At 41.7% G+C, this 27,202-nt stretch overlaps 2 protein-coding genes across 6 annotated transcripts in view; one reads left to right on the top strand and one right to left on the bottom strand.

Moving 5' to 3' along the window:
* The window catches only part of rspo4 (R-spondin 4), a 43,129-nt gene extending 29,269 nt beyond the window's left edge, over positions 1-13,860 (top strand). Inside the window, exon 5 of one of the 2 annotated variants that reach the window (XM_067586292.1) lies at positions 13,589-13,860. In XM_067586292.1, the coding sequence (XP_067442393.1) occupies positions 13,589-13,788 (200 nt within the window). In that variant the 3' untranslated portion in view covers positions 13,789-13,860. Of the gene's footprint in view, positions 1-13,584 lie in introns of both variants that reach the window. The other variant, XM_067586293.1, reaches the window with a different exon arrangement.
* A 2,681-nt stretch (positions 13,861-16,541) lies between these two features.
* chd6 (chromodomain helicase DNA binding protein 6) overlaps positions 16,542-27,202 on the bottom strand; it is a 105,740-nt gene continuing 95,079 nt past the window's right edge. For all 4 annotated transcript variants that reach the window (XM_067586289.1, XM_067586290.1, XM_067586288.1 and 1 more), the window contains exons 40-45: positions 26,822-27,100; positions 25,221-25,859; positions 24,613-24,852; positions 24,249-24,383; positions 23,926-24,030; positions 16,542-23,822 (exon numbers count right to left, since the gene is read on the bottom strand). In XM_067586289.1, the coding sequence (XP_067442390.1) occupies positions 22,545-23,822; positions 23,926-24,030; positions 24,249-24,383; positions 24,613-24,852; positions 25,221-25,859; positions 26,822-27,100 (2,676 nt within the window). In that variant the 3' untranslated portion in view covers positions 16,542-22,544. The remainder of the gene's footprint in view (positions 23,823-23,925; positions 24,031-24,248; positions 24,384-24,612; positions 24,853-25,220; positions 25,860-26,821; positions 27,101-27,202) is intronic.

The raw sequence follows: 27,202 nt of genomic DNA, 5'->3' as shown, positions 1-27,202 counted from the left end.
TGCAAAAATGGTACTTAAAAGAGAGATAGAGACCAAAAAAAAAAAAATTTCCTTCTCTGGTCTATTTAAATTCAACCCTGTGTATTTTATTGCGAGGAGATTGATTGACAACAGATGCTCCGTTTTCAACACCATCCTGCCCCGCGCTCATACAGAGACGCCCAGTAAAACCAGTCTGCTACTGTTAACTGCTGGACGCAGCCCAGTAGAAACACTACTGTTGAACACACGGAGCAGCAGCTGAAGACAAATATTTTCCTCCGAGTGCTACCTGGATATATATTTTCCAGCCAACCTGCAAAAAGTCCAAATTTATAAGTTGTTTTTTTTTTTTTTTTTCGTATCCGTACATTCAGCTTGTGTTCATGTGAAGGTGCATGTATGTCTGTGACCCCACAGTTGGTTTCACTGTTCTGAGGGAGCGTGTGTGTGTTGGCCCACATGGCTCCATGCCACTTATAACTTCATGATGATTTATCATCCGTTATGCCGATGTACAGTGCTTTTTTTTTTTTTTTTTTTTTTTTTTTCAACCGCAACATGTGGTTTTGAGTGTAACTGTGTTGTGCAAGGAGTCGGTACAGACTCAAGAGGATAATACCGGCATTTTTGAAAAATCTTTTGTCTAGTAAATCTTCGCACTCTGAGACGTGGCCATCTCTCAGTCAGATATTATCTTGATTTAAAGGGTCAGTTCACTTATATCACACAAAAAAAAACAACATATTTTCTCACTTAGCCCTAATGGTATCTAACCATACAGAATATGATACAAACAGAAACAGTTCCTATGACCCTTTATTCTGTTACGACCAGGAAAACATTGTGGTCATGTTTAAGAGACGAGATAAAAACCTGTGTGTGAGAGTCACACAGTTTCTCTGAACCGACCGCACACTCTCTCTGATGTTCTCGCTGGGAGGTTTTTGCAAAGATACAACAGTGTCATGTAACATGTCTTTGCCACAGAGCGAGGACGGTTATTATATGCATGAACACAAGAGGCGGCTTGTGGAGCGCAGCTGGTACTGGGTTTTTAAAGCAATACCAATAGTGATATCTGAGAAAAAAACAAATCTGGTAAGAATATATGATTGGCTGATACATTTTTCAATAAAACATGACATTTTTAATAGGAATCCTTTAAATGAGTGTAAGAATTATGACTGAACAGGGCAGTTTACACTTAAAAAATAAGCTCATTAGCTGATTTGGTCAATAATATTAGCCTATAGCTGTGTTTTTCTGGTGAGGACAATCTCAAAACCATCTCAGCATTCGTGGCACTCGAGTTAAGGAGGAAAAGATTCTCAGTTTTTTTGTTTGAAAATCTTGATGACACGTATCATTTCTGTTATGTTTTTTCTCTTTTCCCTGAAGGTCAGTGTTAAGCTCATTCAGCTTTGCAGTAATGTCTGTAAAGAAAGCCAAATCCAAAAAGCTACGCAGTATCATTCATCTGCTCATACTCTCTTGCATCTCTTGTAGCCAGAAAGGCCCTGACTTCATCTTTAAGCGCTCTTAATCTCTGCAGAATCTTTGCAAAACAACAGAAATAACAAAATATCAGACTCAAATTAAAAATAACATTACTTTATAGTTATGTCAGCGTTCCGTCTCACGTAGCGTGAAGATCGACGGCGTCGCTGGCGGTCGGATCTTTTAGGCACCCTTGCTTTTAGATTATGCTGAAAGTTTTTGGCTTTGAGTACTCAGGTCAACAGTATACTGGAAACACATGTCAGAGTTTGGTGTCTGTTTTCTTTGTTTAACAGAAAAGTTGACCATCGGAACAATCCTCCAAACACTGAGTGCATCCATTCGAGAGTTTGTGATGTGGTCGTACATTTAGTGTTCCGGTTTTACAGAATAAATGGAATTCAACAGAATAGCCACAAGGACAACATTTGTAGTTCTGTGTGTGTACATGCATGATGAGTGAGTTTACACATGTGTATGTGTGTAGTCTGCTTGAGGTTAGGTTGTTATGTGGTGAGCAGGGCAGTTTTCCAGCGTAGCGCTTGATTCAGTTAAGATGGCTGAGGGATGGTTTGCTCTCATGACATACCAGCTATAACCCATCTGGTTCACTGTGTGTGTGTGTGTGTGTGTGTGTGAGCAAGTGAAAAAAACATGGAGAGGAACATATTGTAACAGAAAGAGGAGTAAATGGTAAATGGATGGACTGCACTTACATTGCGCCTTTCTAGTCTTCCAACCGCTCAAAGCGCTTTGCAATACCTGTCAACATTCACCCATTCACACACACATTCATACGCGGATGGCAGAGTCTGCCATGCAAGGTGCCAACCTGCACATCAGGATCTAATCTAATGCACATTCACACGCACACACACACACACACACACACCGCTGTTGGCGCAGCCACGGGGTTTAGTATCTTGCCCAAAGATACTTTGACATGCGGACTGGAGGAGCCAGGGATCGAACCGCCGATCCTCCACTTAGTGGACTTTACTTTCCTGAGACACAGCTGTGAAGAGGTGAGCGTTGTTGCATGTAAATGTCACGGGTGTTAAGTGTGGCTTAATACCTTCTAACAGAAAGCACACTGAAATATTAGTTTATTATACAAAGAAAAAACTCTAAATGTGCACTATTTAAAACAGTTTCCTAAGGAATAATAGTGTCTTCGGGTTAATATAAGACAAAAACCCAGTTAAAGTCTCCAACAGATTGTCCGTGTGGCTGGTCTGGGCGCTGATTGGAGGTTTCTAAAGTCCAAAGCAGTCTTGGTGATGCTCCAACTCTTTACATTCCCATGTGTTGGTTATAGCGGCGTGTCAGCGTTGCAGGCGTGTATGAACCTCTATTATCTCCTTCAGACACCTCCTCAAGGCTCCTGCAGGGCACCGTCTCATCTGCTCATCGCAGATGCAGATCTCCTCCATGGCTCCATCCAGGCTATATGTTGACGTCACCAGCTAGTGTTCCTCTTTTCACACCCCGACCTCACACGTCTGCTGTCCTGCACACCTGCTCTGTACTGTACCAAAGAGAGTGTGGCACAAAGAAGGATGAGCAGCCAGGTTTCCTCCAACCCTGCTAAATAAGAGCAAAGAAAAGCGATACGTCTCAATTCAGGGTCATAATGTCTGTTAGCATTCTTGTGGTTAGCAATAAGTTTGGACTCTTGTGTGCATCTAGGTGCACCATACTGGCATACATCAGGTATGTAGTGTATTTCACTAAAACAACCAATACTTTACTTAAATATGTCTTATTAAGAACTTGATCTGACTTTCTCAAATATATCATTCTGTAAAAATGTTGTATGCTATCTCTAAAATGAATTCCAAAAATCAGCCTTCTTTCAGCTCAATAACACAATACCTGTTTTTTTTCTCGATATTAACAGTTTTTAAAGTTTTTCTAAACTGCAGAGGTGCATGTAATCTTGCAAAACCATCACATTTGGAGCGATGATCAATGATTTTACACTTAAACTGTAAGAGAGCTGAAAGCTAAGAGGTAGAAATGGGTTTGGAATCAATCTTGGAGACAAACCTGATGCTTAGAGGAGGAGGCTGGACGGGAGGTTCAACAGTCGAGTGGCCACAACAGCAAAGGTGTAATTTCGTGGAATAGCCAACCACTTCAGGTCACCTACGAGATGTGAAGGAGACCTAAAAGGGTTAAGAGATCTGAGATATAGTAAGCAGCTAGCTCCCAAAGATGCTTGAAGACAAGTGGTAAGACTCTAAAATCAATCCTATGCGGTGGAAGCCAGTGAGGAGAAGCTAGCACAGGGGTGATGTGGACTAATTTGTCACTAAGGAGCCACGCAGCAGCATTTTGGACCAGTTGGACCAGCAGCAGACATACACATACAATACAAGAGTTATAGTGGGCAAGGCAGCAGGAAATTATGATAAAAACTAAATTGCCTTTTTTGTCACCACTTTGTTGAGCAATTGTCTTGTTTAGATTTTGATTTTCAGCCAAATTTTGTGCCAAATGGTGATGGATGTATCCAACTTCTTCGACCATGAATTTCAGTTAACAGTGAGGTCGTGCTACCGTTAGCAAATTTATAGCAACAATGTTATTAAAGCGGACGTATGCTTTTTGTGATTTAATGTTATTTTATACTGTTATTATCTCACATATCTTTGTTAAACATGGTCAAAGTTCCAAGAGGTGAACATACGTAAAAATGCTCTCTGCAAGTCAAAAGTCAGGGCTTCAACCTGCCCTGAACTCTACTTCCTCCTCCTGATGACGGCCATCCATATCCATAGGCCTTTGTTGTTAAGAGTGTTGCGTGGGTTGTTCACATTGTCCACTCGCATACGAGCTTAAACATGTCCGGATGTATCTGAGAAGTTTCCATTTTGAGTAAAGAACGAGAAAAAGAAGTGGAAGTGTTTTTTGAACTGTAAATCATGCAAAGATATTCCAGTATAGCACCAGAATATGAATCTAGATGTGAAAATGTGCATGCTATGTCCCCTTTTAAAGACAATTTGGCAAATTGATAAGTGATAATGTGCAGCATAGTGATGATAGATGCCACTTATTGCTTGTCGCTGTGTGTGTAGCAGCTTGTTACTTAGCAAGCATTGTTTAATAAGCAAACAACAACTTTATCCAACGACTTACATGACTAGTGCCGAGCAGCACTTAATTTTCATTTGTACATGTAATCTTGAAGGAATCTTAAAACTACAATAACAATATCCCCCCACTGACATTTTTTTCCACAGCTGGTAAAGACAAAACATCTTGCGTCGCTTTTTCTGTCACTCGCAAATCGAAGCTTTTAAGCACATTTCTCTCTCATCTGCAGGATATAATTGTTTCATCTTTCAATCCTGAACCACCTGCTACCCCACAATACCTTGAATCAGTCACAGTCCATAGAAAAGTTGTATGTAGTGCTTATGAATGCATAGATAAACAAAGACCAAAACATACCATTATAAGACATTTACACATGTATAGTAGGTTATTTCATCAAGTATGGCTATGCATACATCTATACATGTGTTAAGAGGAGCATACATACAGTAAATGCTGTTAACATGTTCAGTTAATATATGTAAATTTAAATGTACACACACAGAGAGAGTACAGAGGCATTTCAGGACAGCCTGTCTTAATTCCCAATCATCAGCGCAGTATCCAAAATCATAGCCATTGTGACAGCAATGCTAATGAAGTACAGATTACAGGAATGAAGTGATGGCAGAGGAGGAGAGGAGAGAAGGAGTGCATGGAGACGTAGATGGAAAAGGAGAGGAAGAGCTGATTGGTTTTAAAGAAGAGGATGAGGAGAGGAGACAGGAGGGGATTTAAAAACCCAATCTCTAAAGACCGGCTCTCATTACTAATGAAGGGCAGATGACAGCGGGGCATTATGGCGTGGCACTGCAGCCTTCCTATAACAGAGGGGGGAGAGAAAAGAGACGGTCTGATGTAAACACACAGAACTGAACCTCCTTCTCATCACTTTGGCGTCTGACACAAGAGATAAACAACAAAAAATATCATTCAAAGGAACGTGTGAGAAGCAATCTGCGACCCGACCTCCAGCATGAAATCAAGTTTTCACTGCTGCACTAGCGGCTACGATGTCATGCGAGCAACTGGCTTGAGATCAAAATCTTGTCAGTTAGAGACTTTTGCGTTGGTTTGTGGGTGCAAACTGGGGAACTCCAGCATTGCCCCCCCCAAAATGCAAGTGATGTGCCCTTGAGCAGGGCAGTTACAACACCACTACTCTAGTATGGAGCTGCCCAAAGCCAACCTATGTATCTATCAATCAGATTGATAGATGTGAATCTATCAGATTGATAGATGTGAGCTAATACAGACGACATAGTAAAAAGGACCATCTGCATATTTCAGTAATAATTTGTGTGCAGCATTCTTCCACATGTTTTGGATTGAACAAGAGGCGAAGAAAGCTAAAAGTAAGAGGGCCAAAAACGAGAAGGAAACCATAATTCTTTCTGAATCATTAGTGTTTTTCCCAACATCACTTTAAGAGGTCCATTTAGTTTTTTCTTAATCCCAGCAGGGGAACGTAGAATGTAATGAGTGGCTAATGCTTGGCTGTTCACTGTAATGTTTTAGATTTCTGTCTTAAATAATTGTTATTTGCCTGCTTTCAAACTTTGGCCCTGCTGAACCCACTTCAGTAGATAGGAATTATAATGATTATCTCAGATGGAGGTGAAGGCAGTGGTAATGTGACGTTATTGCTCAACAAAACCTCTTAGGCGGATGTTTGGGGTGCATGATTGGGTCAAAAAGCACATGATGTTAGTTTCCTACCAGCAGTTACATTAGTAGACCACAGTGTTTCCCTAATCTTTCTGATGATTTACCATACCAGCTACCATGCAAGGTGCTGGCCTAATTATTAAGAGCAATTTGGGGTTCTGTATTTTGCCCAAGTATATTTTAACAAAGGAGGAGCTCTGGATTGAACCACCAACCCCACAACCGCCCTCAATTGAGTTGAGGCCACCAGTATTCTTCCTCAGATGTGCCTGTCAGATGGTCAAATAGCTTTGAAACCCCCTCCACCCCCCCTTTTAGAGGGCAGGGTGAGCAGAGCCATTTCTGTAACTTAACGACACCAATGAGCTGACATTCACATCCACTTCACACCGTGATTGGCCAGCTGTGCAGAGATGAAACTGGAGCCAGGGTTTGAACTTTGTCCTCTAGCTCTCCTTTTTCATTCATGACACAACTATTAGTGTCACTTTTCAGGTAAACAACAGAATGCAACACTATGAATGAACCAGTTCTGATCAACCATAAACCAACCTTTACAGGTAACTCATTCCACCTCACAAGAGAAGAGTTTGGTCTGAGATTTCCTGACTCCCAGTGATGTTGGGACCAGTCATTGTTCATTTGCAGAATGTAGTGAACGAGGAGGCTCATAAACCTGAGTTAATGGGGGGTGCCGTGGTAGTGGCCACTCTACAGGCAAGAATGACTGACATGAACTTAATTCCTGCAGCAACGGGGAGCCAGTAGTGCCGAGTAATGAAAAGTGGAGTGACATGAGCTGTGCATGGCTGGGTGAAGACATGCTGCCACATTTTGGACTATTTGCAGATGTTTTACTGTACAATCAGCCCTGCTAGATGGGTGTTACAGTAGTCAAGGCAAGAGATAACCACTGCCTGTACAAGAAGTCGAGCAGCATATTCAGTTAGATAAGACCTGATCATTCTCATGTTATATAGTCTAAAGCAACATGGCTGAACGACAGATGCAACAGATGCTCGGTGAAAGTTGGTTGTTATTAAGCTTGATGCCCAATCATGCGGGTCACCAGGAGTTCAGTCTTTGAGAGATTGAGTTGAAGATGGGGTTCCCGTTAGTGTGGCAGTCTGAGATCCATGCTGAGACAGTAGGATCATCTGGCTATAAAGACAGATAGAGCTGGGTATCAGCATAGAAATAAATGGTAAGAAAAACCATGTTAGCAGATAATTTGACCAAGAGAGGTGTTATATATTAAGAAGAGAAGAGGACTAGGCTGAGATCCTTGTGGTACCCCAGTGGAAAGAAAGTGACACTTGGATTTTTTTCCTTGCCATGCTACTTTGAACGATTGCCCTGTGAAGCAGGACTCAAACCAGAATAGTGTTGTACCCAAGATGCCTAGTTCAGATTGGGTGGACAGGAAGATTTGTGGGGTTTTTCCATCGGCACTTTTGGCTGTGCCAAGTCAAACCATGCCGTGTTGATTTGCATTTCCATTACAAGTTTAAACGCACCGAGTTGTGCCGAGTTGCGCCTGAGATGGACCATCTCCGGAGTTGTGCCGAAGCACGCCTGACCTGCCTCTAAGTGGGTTGTGATGATGTCTCACTGGCTGCAGCCAACCCTCAAACAAGCTATGTTGCGAAACTCAACCCATGTCAGTTCTGGAGACCAGACAGAAAGACATTTTTAAAAGTGTGTGTTCAGGTCTCAGCACTTTTGTAGCTTCTAACTGAATCTCTGTGCTTTGAAGTTTCGTTTCTCCTCTGTGTCCTTGTTTGTACTTTCAGATATCACTTTATTTTACTGTTTCCTGTTCGCTTTCAGCCGTGTCAGAGCCGTGTTAAGTTACTGCTGATCAAAACATTTCCTGATGTTGCTGCTCCATATTAAAAGCTTTTAAATAACAAAATAACAGGGGACTTTTATTATAAAGAATTTATAGGAAATCAAATGTGTTTATCTGCCTTTTTACAGCTGCTCCTTTGACCACTAGTCACAGCCATGATGTATACAGCCCGCTGCTTTTAAACATCACTGACTCAAGACAAGCGTGTCATCAGTTAAAGACACACCTTCATGTGGGTAGCCCTGTTGTAATGGGGATGCAAATCCCCGCTGCGCTGGACTGACGTGCTGAGTCAAATTGAGTCAAGTCAAACCAGCACATGTGTACGGAAAAGGCCTGTTGGTGGATCCAGCGAGATGAGAATTGTTGACTGGGCATCAGTTCTTGCTGACCTCAGGGTCTCTATTACTGACAGTAGTGCAGTTTCAGTGGAATGACCACTTTTGAAATCAGGCTGGTTATTATCACTACTACTAGTAGTAGTAGTGCTAGTAGTAGTGGTAGTAGTAGTAGTAGTAGTGGTATTGAGTAGACTTGGGTGAAAACTGCACGCTAGAACATTTTGGATAAGACAGGAAGTAGCGAGACCAGGCTGTAGTTTTTAAAATTAAGATGGATTTAGAGTCTGCTTTTTCAACAACAGGGTAACCTCAGCCTGCTTAAACATTGTGGAGAATGTTTCCGAAACCAGAGAAGAATTTATTTTGTGCTCAATCACAGGCATGATTGCGGGCTGAGATGGTTTGAAAGAGTTTGGAGGGAATATGATCCATAGCAATTTGTATCCCCCTCACACCTTGATTAATTATAAACCTGATTCATTTTTATGAGTGAGAAAATACTGAATTAAGACATAGCATTCATTTCGAAAACCTGCAATTTTCAAACATACCTGAGATTTTTAAGTGGTTGAAACTAACAAAAATTATAGCTTATGCAGCTAAAGCTTAGAGCTGTCAATACGACAGGATGATTTGGTGGTCACTTATCATTAAGCTCTATTTACGAGACTTACAAGTACCAGCAGTTTATTATTGGTACCACTGGTGAAGAACTGCCAGCGTGTGGCTGTTCTCAATAAATAGAATAACACTTTTGAATGTCACTGTTATGATTAGGATAAGATATGGGAACAAGAAAATGCATAATTACCTCTTTTTTCATGTAAGAGAAGAAAAGATTGTAATTTTGTTTGGTAGATGTTTGATACTATGTACAGCTCCCATTTTTTTCATTATTGATTAATCTATCGATTATTGTCTCCATTACTTGATTGTTCCTGCAGACTGTAAAATGTTAGCAAAATATGTAAAATGTCCATCACAACTTCCCAGAGCCTATGGTTACTTTTCAAAATGTCTTGAATGTGTCCGACTAACAGTCCAAAATCCAAAGATAATTGGTTTATTATCATAGAAGATTATGAGAAGTATAAAATATACAATTTTACAAGTCTTGCCTAAAATATTGCTTAAACAATGTTTTAATCACAAAAATCTTTTCAGATTAATTTTCTGTTGATCGACTAATCCATTAATCATTTTAGCATCAAATACAGACCTTGAGTGCAAAGTAGCACAAGTGCAATTGCAATATTGGTCAGAAAAATACTTTCTGCATAGTGGATTTATGTTGTCTGAAACATCTACTGAATGTTTTATTATTTGAGTTAGCTACATTGTTGGAATTAGGGAAAAAGAACACACATATTGGTCCCAGTTCCAGTTGTGCTGTAGTGCAGATGTGTTTTCCTGAGCTCTTTGCTTGCTATATGCTTTGCGCTTTTTTCTTGCATTTTCTAAATTCCTAAATATTCTTCCAAAGACAGCTATTACTGGCTACACTGGCGCTAACGAAAATGTCTATGGTGGAATCACAGAATGGAACAAAAGTTTACTTTCGGGACACAGGAACATTTCAGAGCCCTACCACAGACTTAGGTGCTAGCTTGGCCTAGCCTATCCTAGCATACTCTCAGATCAGCAAAAGACAATGTAAAAGCTATGTCTCCAAACCCAGAAAAATCAGTAAACTGCACAGAGTGTGAGCAACTGATTGAGAGGATAATGCAGCTTGAAAAGAAATTGAGATGCTGCATTAAAAATATGACAGTGAGCTATCATTGATTCTGTAGCAGCCACTGTACAAGGTGCCGAGCCACCAGACGCTAACGGATAGTGTACCGTCATGGACCTGGCTGACACACTTCCTTGGATATGTCCTAACGCCACTAGATAAGCTGTTGAGGCTCCCAAACCAGCATTCCCTAATAACGCTTCTTACTGGCACCACACCGACTCTACACTTAAAGTATCAACTGCAGCCAGGACTTGGTTGTGAGGCAAATCCAGCATGAAATTAAATGAGAAAACACCAATGCTCACTCCAACACTTGAATTCTCACTACAGAATAGGTACGATCCACTGACTCTGAACAAAATGTGTGGTAATACTAATTATGTTGAACCCATTTAAGCTAATCACACCACTAGCATTAAGGCTGACCAAAACCCAAGAAACAGCCCCAAAACCAATGCTAGGCCGAGGGCCAGGAGAAACATGGCTAACTACATTGAACACAGGGAAGCTAATCACACCACTAGCATTAAGGCTAACCAAAACCCAAGAAATAGCTCCAAAACCACTGCTAGGTCAAGGGCCAAAAGAAACAATGCTAACTTCACACATGAGCCAGACACTATTCTGATTGGGTTTTCTATAACCAAGCATGCAAGAATGGCAAAGACTGAAAATCTAACTGTGGCTGGCACATCTGTCGGGGAGCTAAGAGCGATTATGCTCTCTACACATCCAAATAATATGATGATTATTATCAACACTGGCTCTGAGATCCTGAAAAAAAGACTTTTCTCTGCTACTGGAAAAATTGAGTGACTGTCAATCACAACATGTATTCATCTCTGGCCCCATTCCAACTCTGGAGAAAGGAATCAAATCTTTTAAAAGGCTCCTTGGCCTGAATACGTGGCTGACATCGGCGTGACTCACCCATGGCATGAAGTTTATTGACGATTTCAATATCTTGGAACTGTAAAGACCACTTTAAACCTGATAGGGTTCACCCAAACATCACAGGATCCAGACTACTTAGTGCCAACCTGCGTCATACCCTTGGGATGCCATACAGCCTCCATCTTTCCCTCCCCTCACCTGACCCTCTGCTTCACATCACCCAAGGCATTCAGAGGATGTCTCTGTCCCAATCAAGGAATCCAAACTATAATTTTTATCAGTCAGTCAGACAAAACAGGAAAGGAAGAGGGATTGCAGCCATCTTCTCTACACAGTTTGTGTGTGATGGCATTGACTTAGGTGAATTTACATGAGTTGAATATCTCGCTCTTGAGCTCAAAGGCAGAATAATCAGTACTCATCATCACATTATATCGGCCACCAGGATATTCATCACTATTTCTACAGGAATTCTCAGAGCTAATCTCACTTGGCATCACCAGATATGATACATTAATCCTGAATGGAGATCTGAATATTCATAATAGGTTTAAACCCCCCATAACAAAATAACAGCAATCAGAGCTAGTATTGATGCTGATGTAAACAACACAGATGATCTCAGCAAATCCTGTAAAAATTATGTATACATGGGAAAATTCACCCGTATTACACTAACTTGGCTTTGCAAGACTGTAACTGACCTCCACCTCATGGACTGACCCTGTACCTACAGCATTTTTTAAGCGGGTGTTCAACATTTTAATATATCTCCTCAAACAGGCATCTTCCCAGAACAGCTGTTGTAAAACCTTTACCAAAGAAACCCAACCTAGATTGTAATGTACTGACCAGTTTAGGCATTATCCAACCTTCCATTCATCAGTAAGATACTTGAAAAGATAGTTTCAGTGCAAATAAACTCCGTTCTTATAGAAAACAATATTCTAGAGGAATTTCAGTCAGGCTTTAGCACTGAAGCTGCTATTTGAGCTGCTATTCATTTGATTTTATACATTCTGTTTTTTAACTTGATTATTATTATCATTATTATTGTATTCTGTTGTCCGTGGCAGTTAAGCCAGTGGGCCAAAACACAATTTCTGGACCCTAATTAGAGGAGTTACTAAGTCTTTCTTCTTGCTTTCTACCTGCATTCATTTCTACTCTCTAATGTCCAACCAACCACTAAAACAGCTTCAGTGCTGTATATTAAAATAGAATAGATTATGATTCCACTTTTAAACCAAGGCTAGAAATAGTGAAGCTCTCTTCTTCATCGCTGAACATCAAAACCACATTTCCATTTAGGATAAAACCTACTTTCATGGCATAAGACAGCTATATGAGATATATGGACAAGTTTTAACCTGATGTGATGTAATGTGAAACATCAGAACACTTATTCATCAAGTTCAGACCCATCAAAGTTTTCATCTGATGTCCTCAGGCTCTTAACATGATATAAAATGTGATGTCACTTATCTTCATAACATGGAACACATCAGATCTGTGTTGAAAAGTAAAGAGCGTTTTTCTGTTTCTGTATACTTGCCAAAAAATCCTCTCTCAAAGCAGCGATACATCACCAAGAATATTTCACTGACATTTGTCAGATCTGGACTCTCCCCGCCAACCATCAACCCACAGAATCCAATGCATCAGTTCACATAATACTTCACAGTAATTATGCTGGATCAAAATCTAAGGCTCCCAAACACCTGAAAAACATTTACAGTGCGTGAAAAAGTATTCGTTAGCTTTCCTGCAGTTTTGCGCATTTTTCTCAATCTTTTGATGAAACTGGAACAATTGATGGAGGCAGTTAGAGAAACTGACCCCAAGGTTTGCCAGTTTTTTTTTTTTCTTTTTTTTTTTTTTGATACGTAATGTCGGCAAACTTGTAATCTTGAGGTCAGAAAAGTAAGGTGCGGACCAGCTGTTTGAGTATCACTCAGGTCTGCTGTTGCACAGTTGAAGTCTGATAACCTCTGGTTCTTGAAACATGCACATTCCTGTTAGACCAATTCAAGACACTTTTATGGGAACTCTCAAGTTTAGACTAGTTTTAAAGACATCTTTTGTCATGCAAATCCACCAAACCGATGCTGACCGGGTTGCCGAGAGACTTTAAAAAAGGGGATATGTGGAGACAAATTAATATTTGCAATGTGCATGGTGTGTATGTCTGGAGTGCTCTGCAATTATTAGACTAAAAGACAAAACATTTTCCCATCATTCCCTCACAGTGCGTCTCGATTTCAGTCAGCCTTATTCATATGTAAATGATGTTAAAAGAGGGTGACAGGAGGATTACTGTGCTGATGCTACATGTGTGCTTGAGGTGAGGTTGTTTATATACAATACTACAAAGTATGTGGTTACGCAACTGTAACCAAATACAGACGTGCGATCAGCAAAAACCTAAAAAATAAACTGTGGATCCAAAAAAAAAAAAAAAAAAATTGTGCTATTTACTGTTTTCTCTTTGCTTTTTTCTTATCCGTCAGAAAGAAGACAGAATAAAGACGGAGGACTTGGAAGGAAGAGGGACAGAAAACGACTACAGCCGATCGCCAACGACAGCGTCGGCAACTCGTCCAACGGGACTACAGGCGCCACCGGAGAGCAAGGAGATCCCTGAGGAGAAAACAGACGCCCCGAGACACACAGCTCACCAGAACCTGACACATGCTGGAATATCAGTCGATTGACGTCAGTGTTTGTAATCTGAGACCAAATCGTTGTTTATCATATTTCCAATCAGCCTGTACAATCTAAAATTTTATAAAAACACCAGAATATTGTTTACTGGAGACTCAAAATGAGCAAAACAAGTAGATATTATGACTAAGAAATTCTTACATTCAAATGCATCAGACCGGTGAGTCAACATTTTCCCTCCTAAGTAATGTTGCGGCTTGGTGGCAGCCGATAAATAAACCTGTCTTCATGAATAAATCCAGCATTTATCAAGAATCTGAATAATTTGGTCTCGTGTGTTGGACCGTAGAGGTGAATAAAATCTTAATTAACCCCCAAACGTCTCTCACAACGAAGTGAAATTTGTACAGAACGGGGCGAATGACTTGGACTGGAAAAAATCTGGATGGGCCTGCAGTTACGTTACAATTCAGAACTAACTCATAGAAACCAGAATAAAATAAACACCGCAGATACTACGCCTACAGAAGGCCGAGTCTTCTGGGATTTTTTTAGTTGAAAAGGTCGATTTATGTCATCGTAATCCCAAGTGTTGATTAGTTCTCTTTCAAAAGACAAAAGCGTCAAGTTGTTCAAGCGTCCAGTCAACATGGAGGATCTCAGGCGCATCTGGATCTGGTTTATTGCGGAAAAAAGTCTCTTACAACCATCCTGCTGCGACTGGTCCAAACATGCCTCATCCTCTAGATGCGTTGTTTTCTTTAAAGCAGCTAAAAGATGTTTAGCCATAGTTTCCAACTTTCATTTAGCTGCTAGCTACATGAAACCGCCTTCTGACAGCGTGGTAGGCTGATAGGTTAGTCCCATCCTATCAGACTCATGAAAACTAACTCTGACGTGAGTTTTCATGAATCTGATCAGGTGGGCAAGCTGTCAATCAGGGTGGGCCTGCGTCTACCCAGGCCCACCTGTAGATCCGCCTCTGTAACAAAGAAATCTCAAGAGTCGTGGTGCCAACATTAGATATAAAATAGTCCCCCGAAAAATCCTGTAACTGTACAATCCAACAACTCCAAAACCTGCTCACTTCTCTGACCTGCTGCTGATTACGCTGCATCAAAAGCAGCTGGTATCTGAATAGTTTAACTCTGCAATAAGTCCTCAGTCCTCCTCTTAAAAGACATGAAGGAATCATGAATCATGTGCGGTGTCGCCTACAGGTAACTGTCGGGTGGTTGAAGTAAAGTAATAAGCTGAATGACAGATGATAATAAGCTTCATTGTTTGAACAGCAGTTTATTGTTTCTGAATTTGTGGTTTTGCTGATATATTATCTGCTGTTTCTTCTGAGTTTTTTTTCCAAATTGGAGAGGTCATAATAGAGAAGTAAAACTTTATAAAAAAAAAACAAGAAAATCATCATTCAGTAACTCTCCGACTCTGGTTTTTAAATCATCTCAATAAAGTAGGTGTCACTATGTTTTTCAATTAGAAATTCTGTATATACAGATAAAAAAAATGAGTTCACTCTCACTCTAATTCGCTGCCAGAGTTTAACTTCAGATCTTGTCTTTTAAATCACAGTTTAAGCATTTGTAAACATGCTGTAGAGAATGAATGTAGGAATTAAATGTGTTCAGTTTTTTTTTTCACCAGCATTATTATTATCCGCCTGTCTTATTTAATATTGCACAAGTAAAACTAATGTGTAGCATGATGAAGATGTGGGTATTCTTCCTTTTATAAAAAGTGGATTTTTTTATGTAATTTCTTCAGATGAGAAAAGTTCATTTGTCTGTTCGTCGGCTAGCTTCTGTCAGTTGTATATTTATCAGTATTTTCTAAGACGAATGGGGGATGTTATTCCTTGACATGAATGTATGTTTTCAATAAATGTATATTTTGAAGCTGCAACCATGTTGTTTTACTGACTGCGAGCCCATAACCGTTTAGAGACTTGAAAGATGCTTCATTTCCTAACATTGTGACATTCAGATTGTGGATTTGGCAGCAGAGGAGTCCAAACAGTCAAATATTTCCTCCTCTTCATCACTGTTTTAGTGCATCTGTACAACTCTTCACAAGAGATCATGTGTGATTGAGATTATTTCTGCACAGTAGCTGCTGATTTTCTCCTTTTTCTGCTCAACAATGGTGGTTATCATTGATTATCTTCCCTTCTTTTGCTGCAAAAGACCTTCTGTTAAACTAAAACTTTAGGTTTTCCCAGATAAAACTAACAGATCTGCAAACCAAAAGACCATTTCTTAATAAAACTGTACAAAGCTGTGGTCACTATCAAGTAGCAAGTGGTGTTAATTCATAGTAAAACTGAAAATAGCTGCAATTAATTAGACTAAGTAATAAGAAGAGCCAAAGCAGCATAAAGACATTCAAGAAATGTGAATGATAGAGACGTATCATATAAAAAAACAACATAATTTGTGAAGTTAAAGCTTCTAAATAAGTTTTGTTCTGTTTAGGAGTTTAATAGCTGCAGTAAAAGTCGATCCTGGAAGCAAAAATGAGTTAATTTGTGTTGATTATATTACAACTGCACATTTCACACTAAAAAAAAGGTCTAAACATGTTACCGGTTACATCGCAGGACCTTTTCTTTACCTGCACAGACCTCGTCAGCATCACGGGCTCGCTGCTGCAGGAAAGAAGGAAAGAAAAGTCGGGCCGTTCCTCTGCAGGATCGCCTGAAACGTTTCACACAAATCTAATAAATAAATAACAGCAGCGATTACAGACAGGATTTCCACAGTTAATGAATGAATTACCCACCGAGGACAAAAAAGAAAGTTGAAAGTCATCTTTTATTGCACAATAAAAGATCACACATACCATGTTTTGACTCATGAGATTGGTCCACATGGGAATACAGAGAGCTATAGTTACAAATAAGAAAAAAAAGAAAAAGATAAAAACCCCACCACATAACTTACTTAGTAATGACCGTGTTTCTGACTTCAGGATCAGACAGTTATTTGTCTTTTCTCCGCTTTTTTTTTTTTTTTTTTTGTGTTTTTGGGGGAATTTTTTTTATTTTAGAAGAATATCCTTGTGAGTTACATTGCACTCGGTTCAGCGGGGCTGTGAACAGTCGAACGTTATTCGACTCGCCCTATCTTAGTTTTATATTGAGCTACTGTCGGTGGTTTAGGGTCATGAACTGGGGGGGGTTAGGGGGAGGGGGAGGGGGGGTGAAGTTCTCATTTATTGATCAACTGCTCTAACCTGCAAATCTTTATGTTTTGTTTTATGTTGCATGGTCGTGCGCGCTGCTTCTCTCTTAACAGATGATCAGTTTCCCTTCAGCATGCTTCTTCAAAATAAAACTCAAGTAACTCAAGAAAGTTTTATGACTGAAACAAATTTAATCATAGTTTGATTACATTTTTATGAGATGTCTTGTTTCTATAATCAGGTTGCCCCTGTGACACGCTCTCATTTTGTGGAAATGGTAGATATGATTTTTTGTGAAGTCTTAAACCACAGAACATCAAAATATTACATAGAGAGGAGGGAGGGGAGGAAAAAATAAACCCAGGAGCTGTAATTCTTATTATATATTCGCCTCTTCGGCCAAGAAAAATCTTTCGCTGTCTGAAAGCAGTTTGTAATGAAATCAGATGGAAAACGGACACGAGGGATTTTTCAGTTTTTTACACCAATTTGCTGTAAATTTTGATGTTTAGATTTTAAGCGTTTAAGTGACACATTGGTTCATCATGTTTGACTCTGGGTTTTCTGAGGCTGTGCGTATCAAAAGGGCGCTACATTCGTCTTTTTCCTTTTCTCTGTTTTAGATTTTGGTGACGAATCAAACTGAAACTCGCCTCCTTCTACAGGAAGGTCAAACGTCAGACTCAGCGTCTCGTTTAAGGACACTTGAGCGGGGGGGGGGGGGGGATCTTTTCTGACATAAACGAAGGCCAGTCTTCAACCTAGCGGACCCTCACGTAACCAAGGAGATGCGTGACCTCGGCGCTAAAAACCAGGATTCTCAAACACATGCGCAGGTCATTTGGGGACAAAATAGTAGAAGAAGAATGGTTTGTGGTTTGGTTTAAGCGTTCACGCCAACAACCAGCGACAAGATGGGAATAAACATTTCTCAGACTGTCCCAATGGTTGTGTTGGATATTATAAAAGAAAATCTGCGCCTGCTTTCTTGTTCAGGTTTGCAGTTTCTGCTAGTTTTCAGTCTTCTTCTTAAATACAGACAGAAAAATACTTGAGTGTATGTTTTATACTTGGAGAAACTGTTAACTATGTTGAGAAAATAAAGAAGAGGTACTCCAGGGATTCTTTACATGTAATTTCAATGTAATTACATCTTTAAAAAAAAAAAAAAAAAAGCAGATTAACAGGTGACAAAGACTACATTGAAAAGCAGATAGTTTAACTTCCATGTGAACCAAAATGCTTTTGTCTTTCAGGAGATGCTCCGGAGTAACAAAAGGCAGCCATTAAATCAGTCATGAGACAACGATGTAAAGACGAGATCTGTACAATAAATACATTATTTATGATAAAGAGATAAAACGTTTACAACATTTTGAGGTGACTGTTCAGAAGAACATTTAAGTTAACCAAAAAAAAAAAAAAAAAAAGGACTTTCTATGGAACAGAAAACACTGTTAAAGAAGGCATGGTGTGACATGAACAGACGATTACAGGGCCGTCTGACGCTCCGACTGTCGTCACATACTGCACCTACGAGTTTGTTTCAAGTTTCTACACAAGAACAAGCCAGTAACAGGAAATGATGTGCATACATGGGCTGTGGAGTGAAGTTTTGTTTTGTAACATTTTATAACTTTCAGATACTTTAGCTGTGATTCACAACTTCCTCTTCTGATTCAATTATACCTTTTTTTTTTTTTACAGGAATCCCAACAAACAAACAATCAAAATACTTGATACATACTTTATGTGCATTATCATCCTAGATTTGCTCCAAACAGAAGGCCTCGTGCAGCAGCTCGTGCTATTTCTCAACCTTTTTATTCTTAAATGTTTGTCCTTTATAACTATCAGTCAGGATTTTACTCTCCACCTTCGACTACAGGAAGAACAAGGCCGATTGGGTCGACGAGTGTAAAACCTCATACAGCTTTTTTTCAACCAAAAGAAATGGTCCCGAACATTTGTTATTGTGTCTGATTGAAAGTAACAGCAGAAAACAATCCCCCCCCTCCCTCAATAACTAATCAGTGAAATCTGCACAGCGTCGACCTCGTCCTTCTATTTTTTATTTTTCTTTGCAGTTCAGATACTCGCAGACATGAAACATCTTTGTGTCTGCTGCTACTTTTCTCTTCATGACGGCACAGAGCAAAGTCATTATACTCTATCAGAACAGTATTCACTTCAACTGAAGCCCATAAAGACTTTTCTCTGTGATCGGCTTCGCTCGACTCAGATTGGAGATATAATTATCAACATCAATATAAATCGCAACATCATCATCATACACTGATTAAACTTCTGAACTAATTACAGGTCAGTTTCATTTGACGGCTATTATGCTATGCTATGTTAAGTTGAATCTGCTCTGCGACGGTTGCAAAGATTTACAGTAGATTCATTTTTACTTTTAGTCAGATTCAAACAAATTTTTCTGTTTTTTTCCAAAAGCTGCATGAGGCTCACTCTCTTTGCTATGAATGAAATGTTGCAGGAGATGATGAGTAAAACCTTCTGACTGATAGTTTTAACAGACAAACATATAAGATAAAATCCAGGTTGAACAGAAAAAAACAAAAACAAAAAAAACAAAACAGAATTTCCCTTTAATGAACAGTGTGGCATTCCTGCCGTTCTCATATGTTAATCACTTTCCCAAAGATGATGTCCCAACAGGAACATGATGTCAGTAAGCTGTAGTGCGTTAGTGAAACCCACAAAAAAAAAAGAAAAAGAAACTATTTAAAGTCATTTTTAGAGGCACTGGTAAGAAAACAGTCATTTCTTGTTAACTCTCCGTTTGTGCTTTGAGGGGGGGAGGGGGGGGGGGGGGGGGTGACTGATTGACTTTTGGGGAATTAACAAAGTGATTCTGACAGTGGTACCTTTGCATTACTGTTGTTGGCTTTTGAAGATAATGCACATCACCAAGGCCGTGTACGCATACAAGCAAAGGTCAACACAAACACGATAAAATGTCCCTATATGGAGATGTAACAGAACATCTTTACAAAAACAAAAAAATACTAGCTAAATAAGGCATTTTACTTTGAATAATACATAATGAAACTAAAGAAAGAATGTCATATTTGGTGAGAGTTTGGCAAAGCAAAAAGAAAAAAGTATAATAAATTATATATAGCCACAAATTGTGACAAGGCAACAACTATGTTTTTTTGTTTTGTTTGTTTTTTTCCCAACAAGAAAAAAAAAGTGACCTGTAAGGACGAGACAGGAGTAGAAACACAGCTCCACAACGGAAATGTGTGCGCATGCATGCACACATACACACACACACACTCTCTCTCCCATTATCACACACACACACACACACACACATACACACATAAAGGAAAGACAGGGTAACATTCACATAAAAGACATTGTGCAAAAATAATGTTTTCATGTATGAAAACCAAAAAAAAAAAGAAAAAAAAAGTGAACATCATAAACAGAAACATTTGACATATACCCCCCCCAAAAAATACAGACCCTGTTATGAAAAGACTGAATAAAACCAGCGACTTGCATCCATTTAATGTACAGTACGGTCTGTTTGATACAGAAAACACTGGGACTAACCTCGATGCAAAAACCCCATCTCGCATATGTCAAGTATTTTTTTTTTTTAAATCCCGATGGACAAACAAACAAACAAACAAACAAAAAAATAAAGGCGAAAGAAATAAACGGTGCACTTAAAAAAAAGCAATATACAGCGACAGATTTACATATTTTTGAAACTCTTTAGTACGACCTGCTGGTCTACAGAATATGAATCTGAGGAAAAGAAACGAGACGAAAGAGCAACGACGAGGCACTCAGCCCGAGCGATTCACACCCCATTATGTATCCCTCCTCCTGTTCTTCATTCCTGAAAAAGACTTATTCCCTTTCACTGGACAGATGGTCGACTACGCACACATAATATCTTTCTGAACACAGAAAAGTTGAGGGGAGGACATCATGGCCAGAAGATAATAAAAATTAAAAAAAAAAACGACATGATGCTACAGGTCATGATTGCAACCGTTTTTTTTTTTTTTTGCAGCAGTTATTTTTTGCACCATTTCTGATGAGCCGTTGATTTTTACTGGAAGTTAAATCCATTTGAGACTTTAAAATGAAAAAAAAAAAGAAAAAACATCTATTCTCTCCTCTGGTTCTCCCACTTTCCCTCCACCTCAGTGTTTGCAGGACAGGATACAATCAAATCTGACTCCTACCGCCCCCTGGTGGCCTGACTTCAGCTCCTACCTATGAAATTCCTCTCTTACATTTCTTTTGATTAGGCCCGAACACGTGGAAGAGGGGGGGAAATCTCTCAAAGTGACTTTGTGTCGGAGTTTAAAATAAAACAAAACAAAAAAAAAATCTCTACATGACTTTAAAAACAATAAAATACTCTCATGATTGTTCTCTGCTTTTATGGATGAAAGCAAAAGAAAAAAAAAAAGTGGAGCTCCTCTTATTGTGAAGAGCTGTTAGACATTTCCTGCTCTTGATTTCTAATTTCTAAAGTTATAATTAAAATAAAAAATATGAACGAGTATCTAAAACACTGGGGCAGGCTATGATTCATTAACCTCACATCTATTGTGACCTTTTTTGACCTTCTAGTCTACATTAAAGTCACATTTCGCCAATTTTAGTGGGTAAAAAAAGATTTGGCAGCATTCTTACATGAAATAAACGTACTTGGAGTCATATCGAGGTGATTTAGAGACTTTTAGAGACCATGAAAATGTATTTTGGGCTGCTTGTCTGGTTTCTTGGTAGAGTAGCTCTTTGCATATTCGGTTAATGTTTACCAGTGTTTTCCCTCAGTATCAACTAGTAAAAAGGAGTTTTTTAGTGTCACATGTATCTGGGAATGCTAGTTCAGACTCTTCCAAGTCTTATATATATATAAGACAAACTTCCCGTTTAATCTCGCCTGCAGGGTTTTTGAGCATTGCACAAAGTGAAATCCAAAAAAAAAAAAAATCACACAATTTAGTGGAGTGTGTCAAAATAAGAAGACAGTGCTCAGTGAAGATACTCCGGTTGAGCTGAATTGTGTTGACTGTGTGTTGAGAAAAAAAAAACCCACCTCTGACAAAGCCGTGCCACAACTCTTCAGTCATCCTTCCGTGTCCACGCAAACACACCGAACCCAAGCCGCATGACAGACCATCTTGGATCATTTTGAACTTTTTAAAATATTACCGCTAAAGCCGCTCATGGTTAGCATATCTCGCCTGCAGTGTGTGTGTGTGTGTGTTTTTCCTGTTGAGAAGTGTCCCTCCCGACTCAGTCTCGATGCAGAATAAAGGGGGAAGAATACACAGAAGATCGTTTCTTACACTAGGTTTTTTTTTTTTTTTTTTTGTATACAAGGAGGGAGTGGTGGGAGAGGGTGGGTGGGGTCCTGGTATATAAACATGACCGAGTTGAATATAATCATTATTATTAGTCATCATCATAATAAAAGTCTTTACATGGACATTGACTGACAGACACGGCACAAACTTTACACTGTTGCTCAGTCGAGAAAGAGAGCGACAGAGGAGACAGGAGTAGAGAGCAGGAAGTGGTTCGTCTCGGTCCTCCGCAGTTTTCTGCTCGTCTACCCTTCCTCTCCGTCCACCTGTCTCTGCTCCTGCTTCTCCTCCTCTGTCGCCTCTCCTTCTGTGTCCTCCGATCTTTCCTCTTTCTCCTCCGTTGCCGCTCCCTCGGGATGGTTATGGGAGTCCAGTTCCTGGGGCTCCGCGGGCCCGTCCTCTCCGTCTCCCTGCCCGGCGTGGGGCTCTTCGGTCGGAGGCGGGCCGGGCTCTGGAGCCGAGGTAGAGGGGAAGGAGGGAGATGATGAGGAGGAGGAGGAGGCTGGGTGGGAGGTAACGCTAGCCTTAACTGTACTTTCGCTCTCCTCTACTTCTCCTGTCGCCGGCCTCTCCTTCTCCCTCTCCTCCTCTCTCTCCCCGTCCTCCCGCCCTCTCTTCCTCCTCCTCTTTGGGCTGCCCGGGGAGCCGTCTACGCCGCCGGGCGGCATGGCGGGCAGCGCCATGATGCCCCCGTGCGGCAAGAACATGTGTGGGTACAGCAGGCCGTGGGACATGCTCGGGATCAGGAAGGGGTTGAAGGTAAGATGGCTGCCGGTGCCGGCTCCGAGATGCGCAGAGCCGAGGTGGGCCCTGCTGGTGGAGGTAATGATGGCTGCTGCTGCTGCTGCCTCCGCCCCCGCTGCTCTTTTGTTGCCCTCTGCCGCTCCCTTCTCCTCGTGGCTTTTCTCGCCACCAGAAGCCGAAGAGGCGGCGCTCTCTCTGTCGGCGGGCGTCGTCGACGAGGGGCTGGCCGCCTCGGACGTAGAGGGCGCGGTTGTCGTGGTGACCTTCGCAGCGGACAATGAAGAAGAAGAAGAGGTGGTGGAGGAGGAGGACGTGGAGGCTGGGTGAGGAGGAGGCGGCGGTGGCGTGTGCGCCATCATCGCGCCGACGCTGAACAAGGCGTGTTGCGGTATCGCAGCCCCATGGGGGTGCGGTATGCCATGAAGCATCATGGGTAACATACTCAACCCGTTCTTGGCATCTTCTGCGGACGTTCCCGCTCCTCCCGTCGAGACAGCTGCGGGGAATCCGTGAGTGAATCCAGCTGCCATGATCCCGGAGATGGGGATTCCGGGAATGCCGCCGCGGAGGTTCTGCATGGCCACCATGGAGTCCATGCTGCCGATTAGACCGCCGTTCATGAAGAGAGGAGGGCCGAGGCCGGATGAGGAGGAGTCAGAGACGGACAGGAGGGGCTTCGGCATCTCGCTGCGAGGACGACGTCCACGGCGTCGAGCGCTCGGGTCTCTGTTGACTGGTTCCGTCAGGATCCGAGAGAACTTCCCCTCGGGGAGAAAACCCTGCGGGAGGAGGAGAGGAAGAGGTTGATAATCCTGCATGTTTACGTCTGCAGCAGGAGGTCATGTGACACTGACAACCATAGTTAAAATGTATTATACTCACAGAGTGTTTGACCACATCAGCCCAGTCTGGAGCTACATAGTACTCTGAGTTAGCGTCCAGCCACCTGGAAAGCTCCTTTATGGCCGGAGCCATAGCGCCACCAAGCTGCAAGGCAAGAAAACCAGTATGACATCAGAGCAATGATGGAGAATTCAGGTAAAAGTTCAGGTTTTTTCCTGTTTTGTCAACTTTGTAGCAGCCTGGATTATTAGTCGATGAGCTGTAGCGCCACCGAGCAGCAAGATACTCGTGACTGAACTTTATAAAAACACATATTAACTGATGTGAGCGTCTTGAGTGTGTTTGTGTGTGTTTTTTTCTACCCTGCGTCCGGTGCCTCGGTGCACGACGGGAACCCTCTCTTCCCCCGTCAAAGAGTTGATATCCAGCTTGGTGGGGTCTTTACAGCGATGCCTCCTCTGCTTGGGACGCTCAACGAAACCGTGTAAGAGACCAGACTGCAGAGAGAGGAAACAGGAAGAAAACAGAGAATCAATCAGATGTACTGTATGTCCTCAAAAGAAAAAGCACCTCAAAATTGAAAAAGTGGGAAACAAAAACACAAAACATGGAAAGTACTGATGATGTTTTAGCTGCACACACACACATCATCATTCTTTTTAACCCGTACGTCTAATTCACTGTGGTTATTTGGTTAAACTTGCTTGGTAATATTTTAATACTTACGTGAGCGAACGCGGGCAGATCCATGCTGTAGCCTGGGTTCTGTCTCAGCCACTCGATCAGGCCTTTGCTGGCTGCTTCTCTGTCGATGGCCACGATCTCCGGCTGAGGAGGCGTCTGGGTGGGGGTGGGTGTAGAGGAGGAGGACGGTGTGGGAGGGCCGGCTGGTCGCTCTGAAGGAGAAGGGGACGGCGAGGAGGTGGAGGAGGAAACGGAGGAGTGGCTGATCACCTCCGCTCGGCTCTGTAGGTAGAGATATAAACACACACACACAGGTGCTGATGTTTTAACATTTGGAAATTGAGAGAAGGGAACAGGATTTTAGGAACTTATGACTTTTCTCCCCAAAATGCCACAGGTGAGGTTTCTGCCTTTCACACTGAAACACATTTAACTGCTCTTACACTACATTTTCTATATTTTCTATTAAAACGTCTTCATGTCCCTTCCCCCTGTCCATCAGTTATCGCTCTCACTCTTCTACACACCTGGGTCTCTATACTCCCTGATACACCTTTATTTTTCCCCTCTTTGTCCCTCGCTCCCTTTATCCAACGCCTGTCTCTCAGCATCCCCCATCCCCATCCTCCGTCCTTCCTCCCTCTACCCACCTGTGTCTCTGGGAGGTGCAGTCCTCGGCTCTTGGTGAACTCAGAGTACAGTGCTTCCACGTTTCTCCTCCTCCCTCTCCTCCTTCTCAAAGAATCATCTCCCCTCAGGCTCCCATTAACTATTTGCCCCGTTACAGGATGGATGAGCCCGGCCTGCAGTATCCCAGCCATGTCGATTCCAACAGAGCCTGATAAGGGTGCCGTGATAGGGGGCGGCGGCAGCTTGTGTGTGCTGCCAGCACTGGCACCGTGGTGGCTGATTCCTGGTGCAACCACAGCTTCACCTGTCCCAATGCCACTGCTGGTGCTTATTTCTCCTGACGACTTGGTTAGATCAATAGCTGTTTCTTGCCAACCATTAATCAACATGGCTCCTGTACGATGAGAGGGCGGGGCCACTACCGGCACTTTTTCACCACTGGAGCTCGCGGTGGCGGCGGTGTGGCATGACGATGCTGTTTTCCCAGCTAACACCTTGGCAGCTGCTGCAGCAGCAGCAGCCTCATAGTCGAATGACCTCCGACCTCCCGCTCGTTTGAGCTCGGGGAGGTAGGGAGGAGCCACCAGCCTCTCCTGTAAGAGAGGCAAGGAGGTGAGGCGCCAAGCTCCGCGCCCGCATGCGCCACCCCGCGGCATGTACTGTCAGGGTGAACAGGGTGGGTGAGGGGTAGACAAGAATGGGAGAGAGATGATGGCTTTGTTAAACATACATATGGACTGAGACAACACAGTGGCGGCTGTCAACCAGACCTGGGAAAAAACATGAGCCCGATATCTTTAACCTATATTTAAACATTGATTTATGGACTCTGGGTAATGAAATATCATCTTTGGAAGCTGCTTTCAGCACCTGGTTTTCAGGCACTTGAGTTTTCCTGCTTTGTTTACCTCTGAAGGTATAAAATATGGAATTAAATAAACAGCGTACAACCCATCTGGTCTCTAGTGCGTAACATTTTGGAAACAATGCCTTTGGATAAAACACACTGTACAAATAATTAGTCATAATTTAAATTTCTCTCCTTCAAATGCATTCATGATGTTTTTATATACATTTGCTAAGTAAAAGAATCTTGAATCTTTACAATAAGACTACCTGCCCAAGTCTGATATCAACATTTATAATATCAACAGTACACATTACAGAGACAGGAAACTTTACAATAAAGCAACAATACGATGGCGTGAACTAGAGGTGCCCAGTACTACCTGCAGATACCTGATAGTGTTTAGTACTCAGGCAAGTTTATTTGTCCTGGACTACTATGCTAAAAAATATTTGTATATTATTATTATTACTATTTTTATTATTTTACTTTGAGTGTTTTCAACAATGTACATTTTACTTATGTAAGACAAGTTTTAAATAATAATACTCTTTGGGAGCAAAAAAACTAAATTAAAGCCTGTTGTTGTTAGCACTATTAGCATATTAGCATTAGCATTATTAGCTATTAGCATTATTAGCACTAGAAACTGGACACCACTTGTATGAACCATGGCATGAGACAGCGAAGATAAATGTAGACGGATGATAGAAACGTTGATATGTACAACAAAAGGGAGATAAGTCGTTCGTTAAGTCACGGGGATGTTCTCACCTTAGGTAGTCTTGTGAGAGGGGGAGGGATTGAAAACCCAAGTCCAGGGTTGGCCTGCTGAACCCTGGCCTGGCCTGGGACGGAGCCTGAGGTGGTGGTGGTGGCGGTGGTGGGGAGGAAGCCTGCTCGGTGGTGGTGGTGGTGCTGGGCTAAGCTGTTGGCCAGGCAGGAGTTGGCGGCCATGGAGCCGGGAGAGTCGTATTGCTCGCTCGATGAAGGCCACTTCCCCTTTAGGATGGCGTGGCAGATGCTGTCCAGGCGGTTGATGATCACCCGGTCCTACAGCGAGAGAGAAGACAGCAAATATGAAACTCAGGGGGGCATGAAGAAGATACTGTGAATGGGTGCAAGTTTGTCTTTCTGCAGCTTGATGGCATGCAA

The sequence above is a fragment of the Thunnus thynnus genome, chromosome 4 (genome assembly GCF_963924715.1).
Source record: "Thunnus thynnus chromosome 4, fThuThy2.1, whole genome shotgun sequence".
Taxonomy (NCBI): Eukaryota; Metazoa; Chordata; class Actinopteri; order Scombriformes; family Scombridae; genus Thunnus; species Thunnus thynnus.
This window is presented reverse-complemented; position numbering and strand designations above follow the sequence as displayed.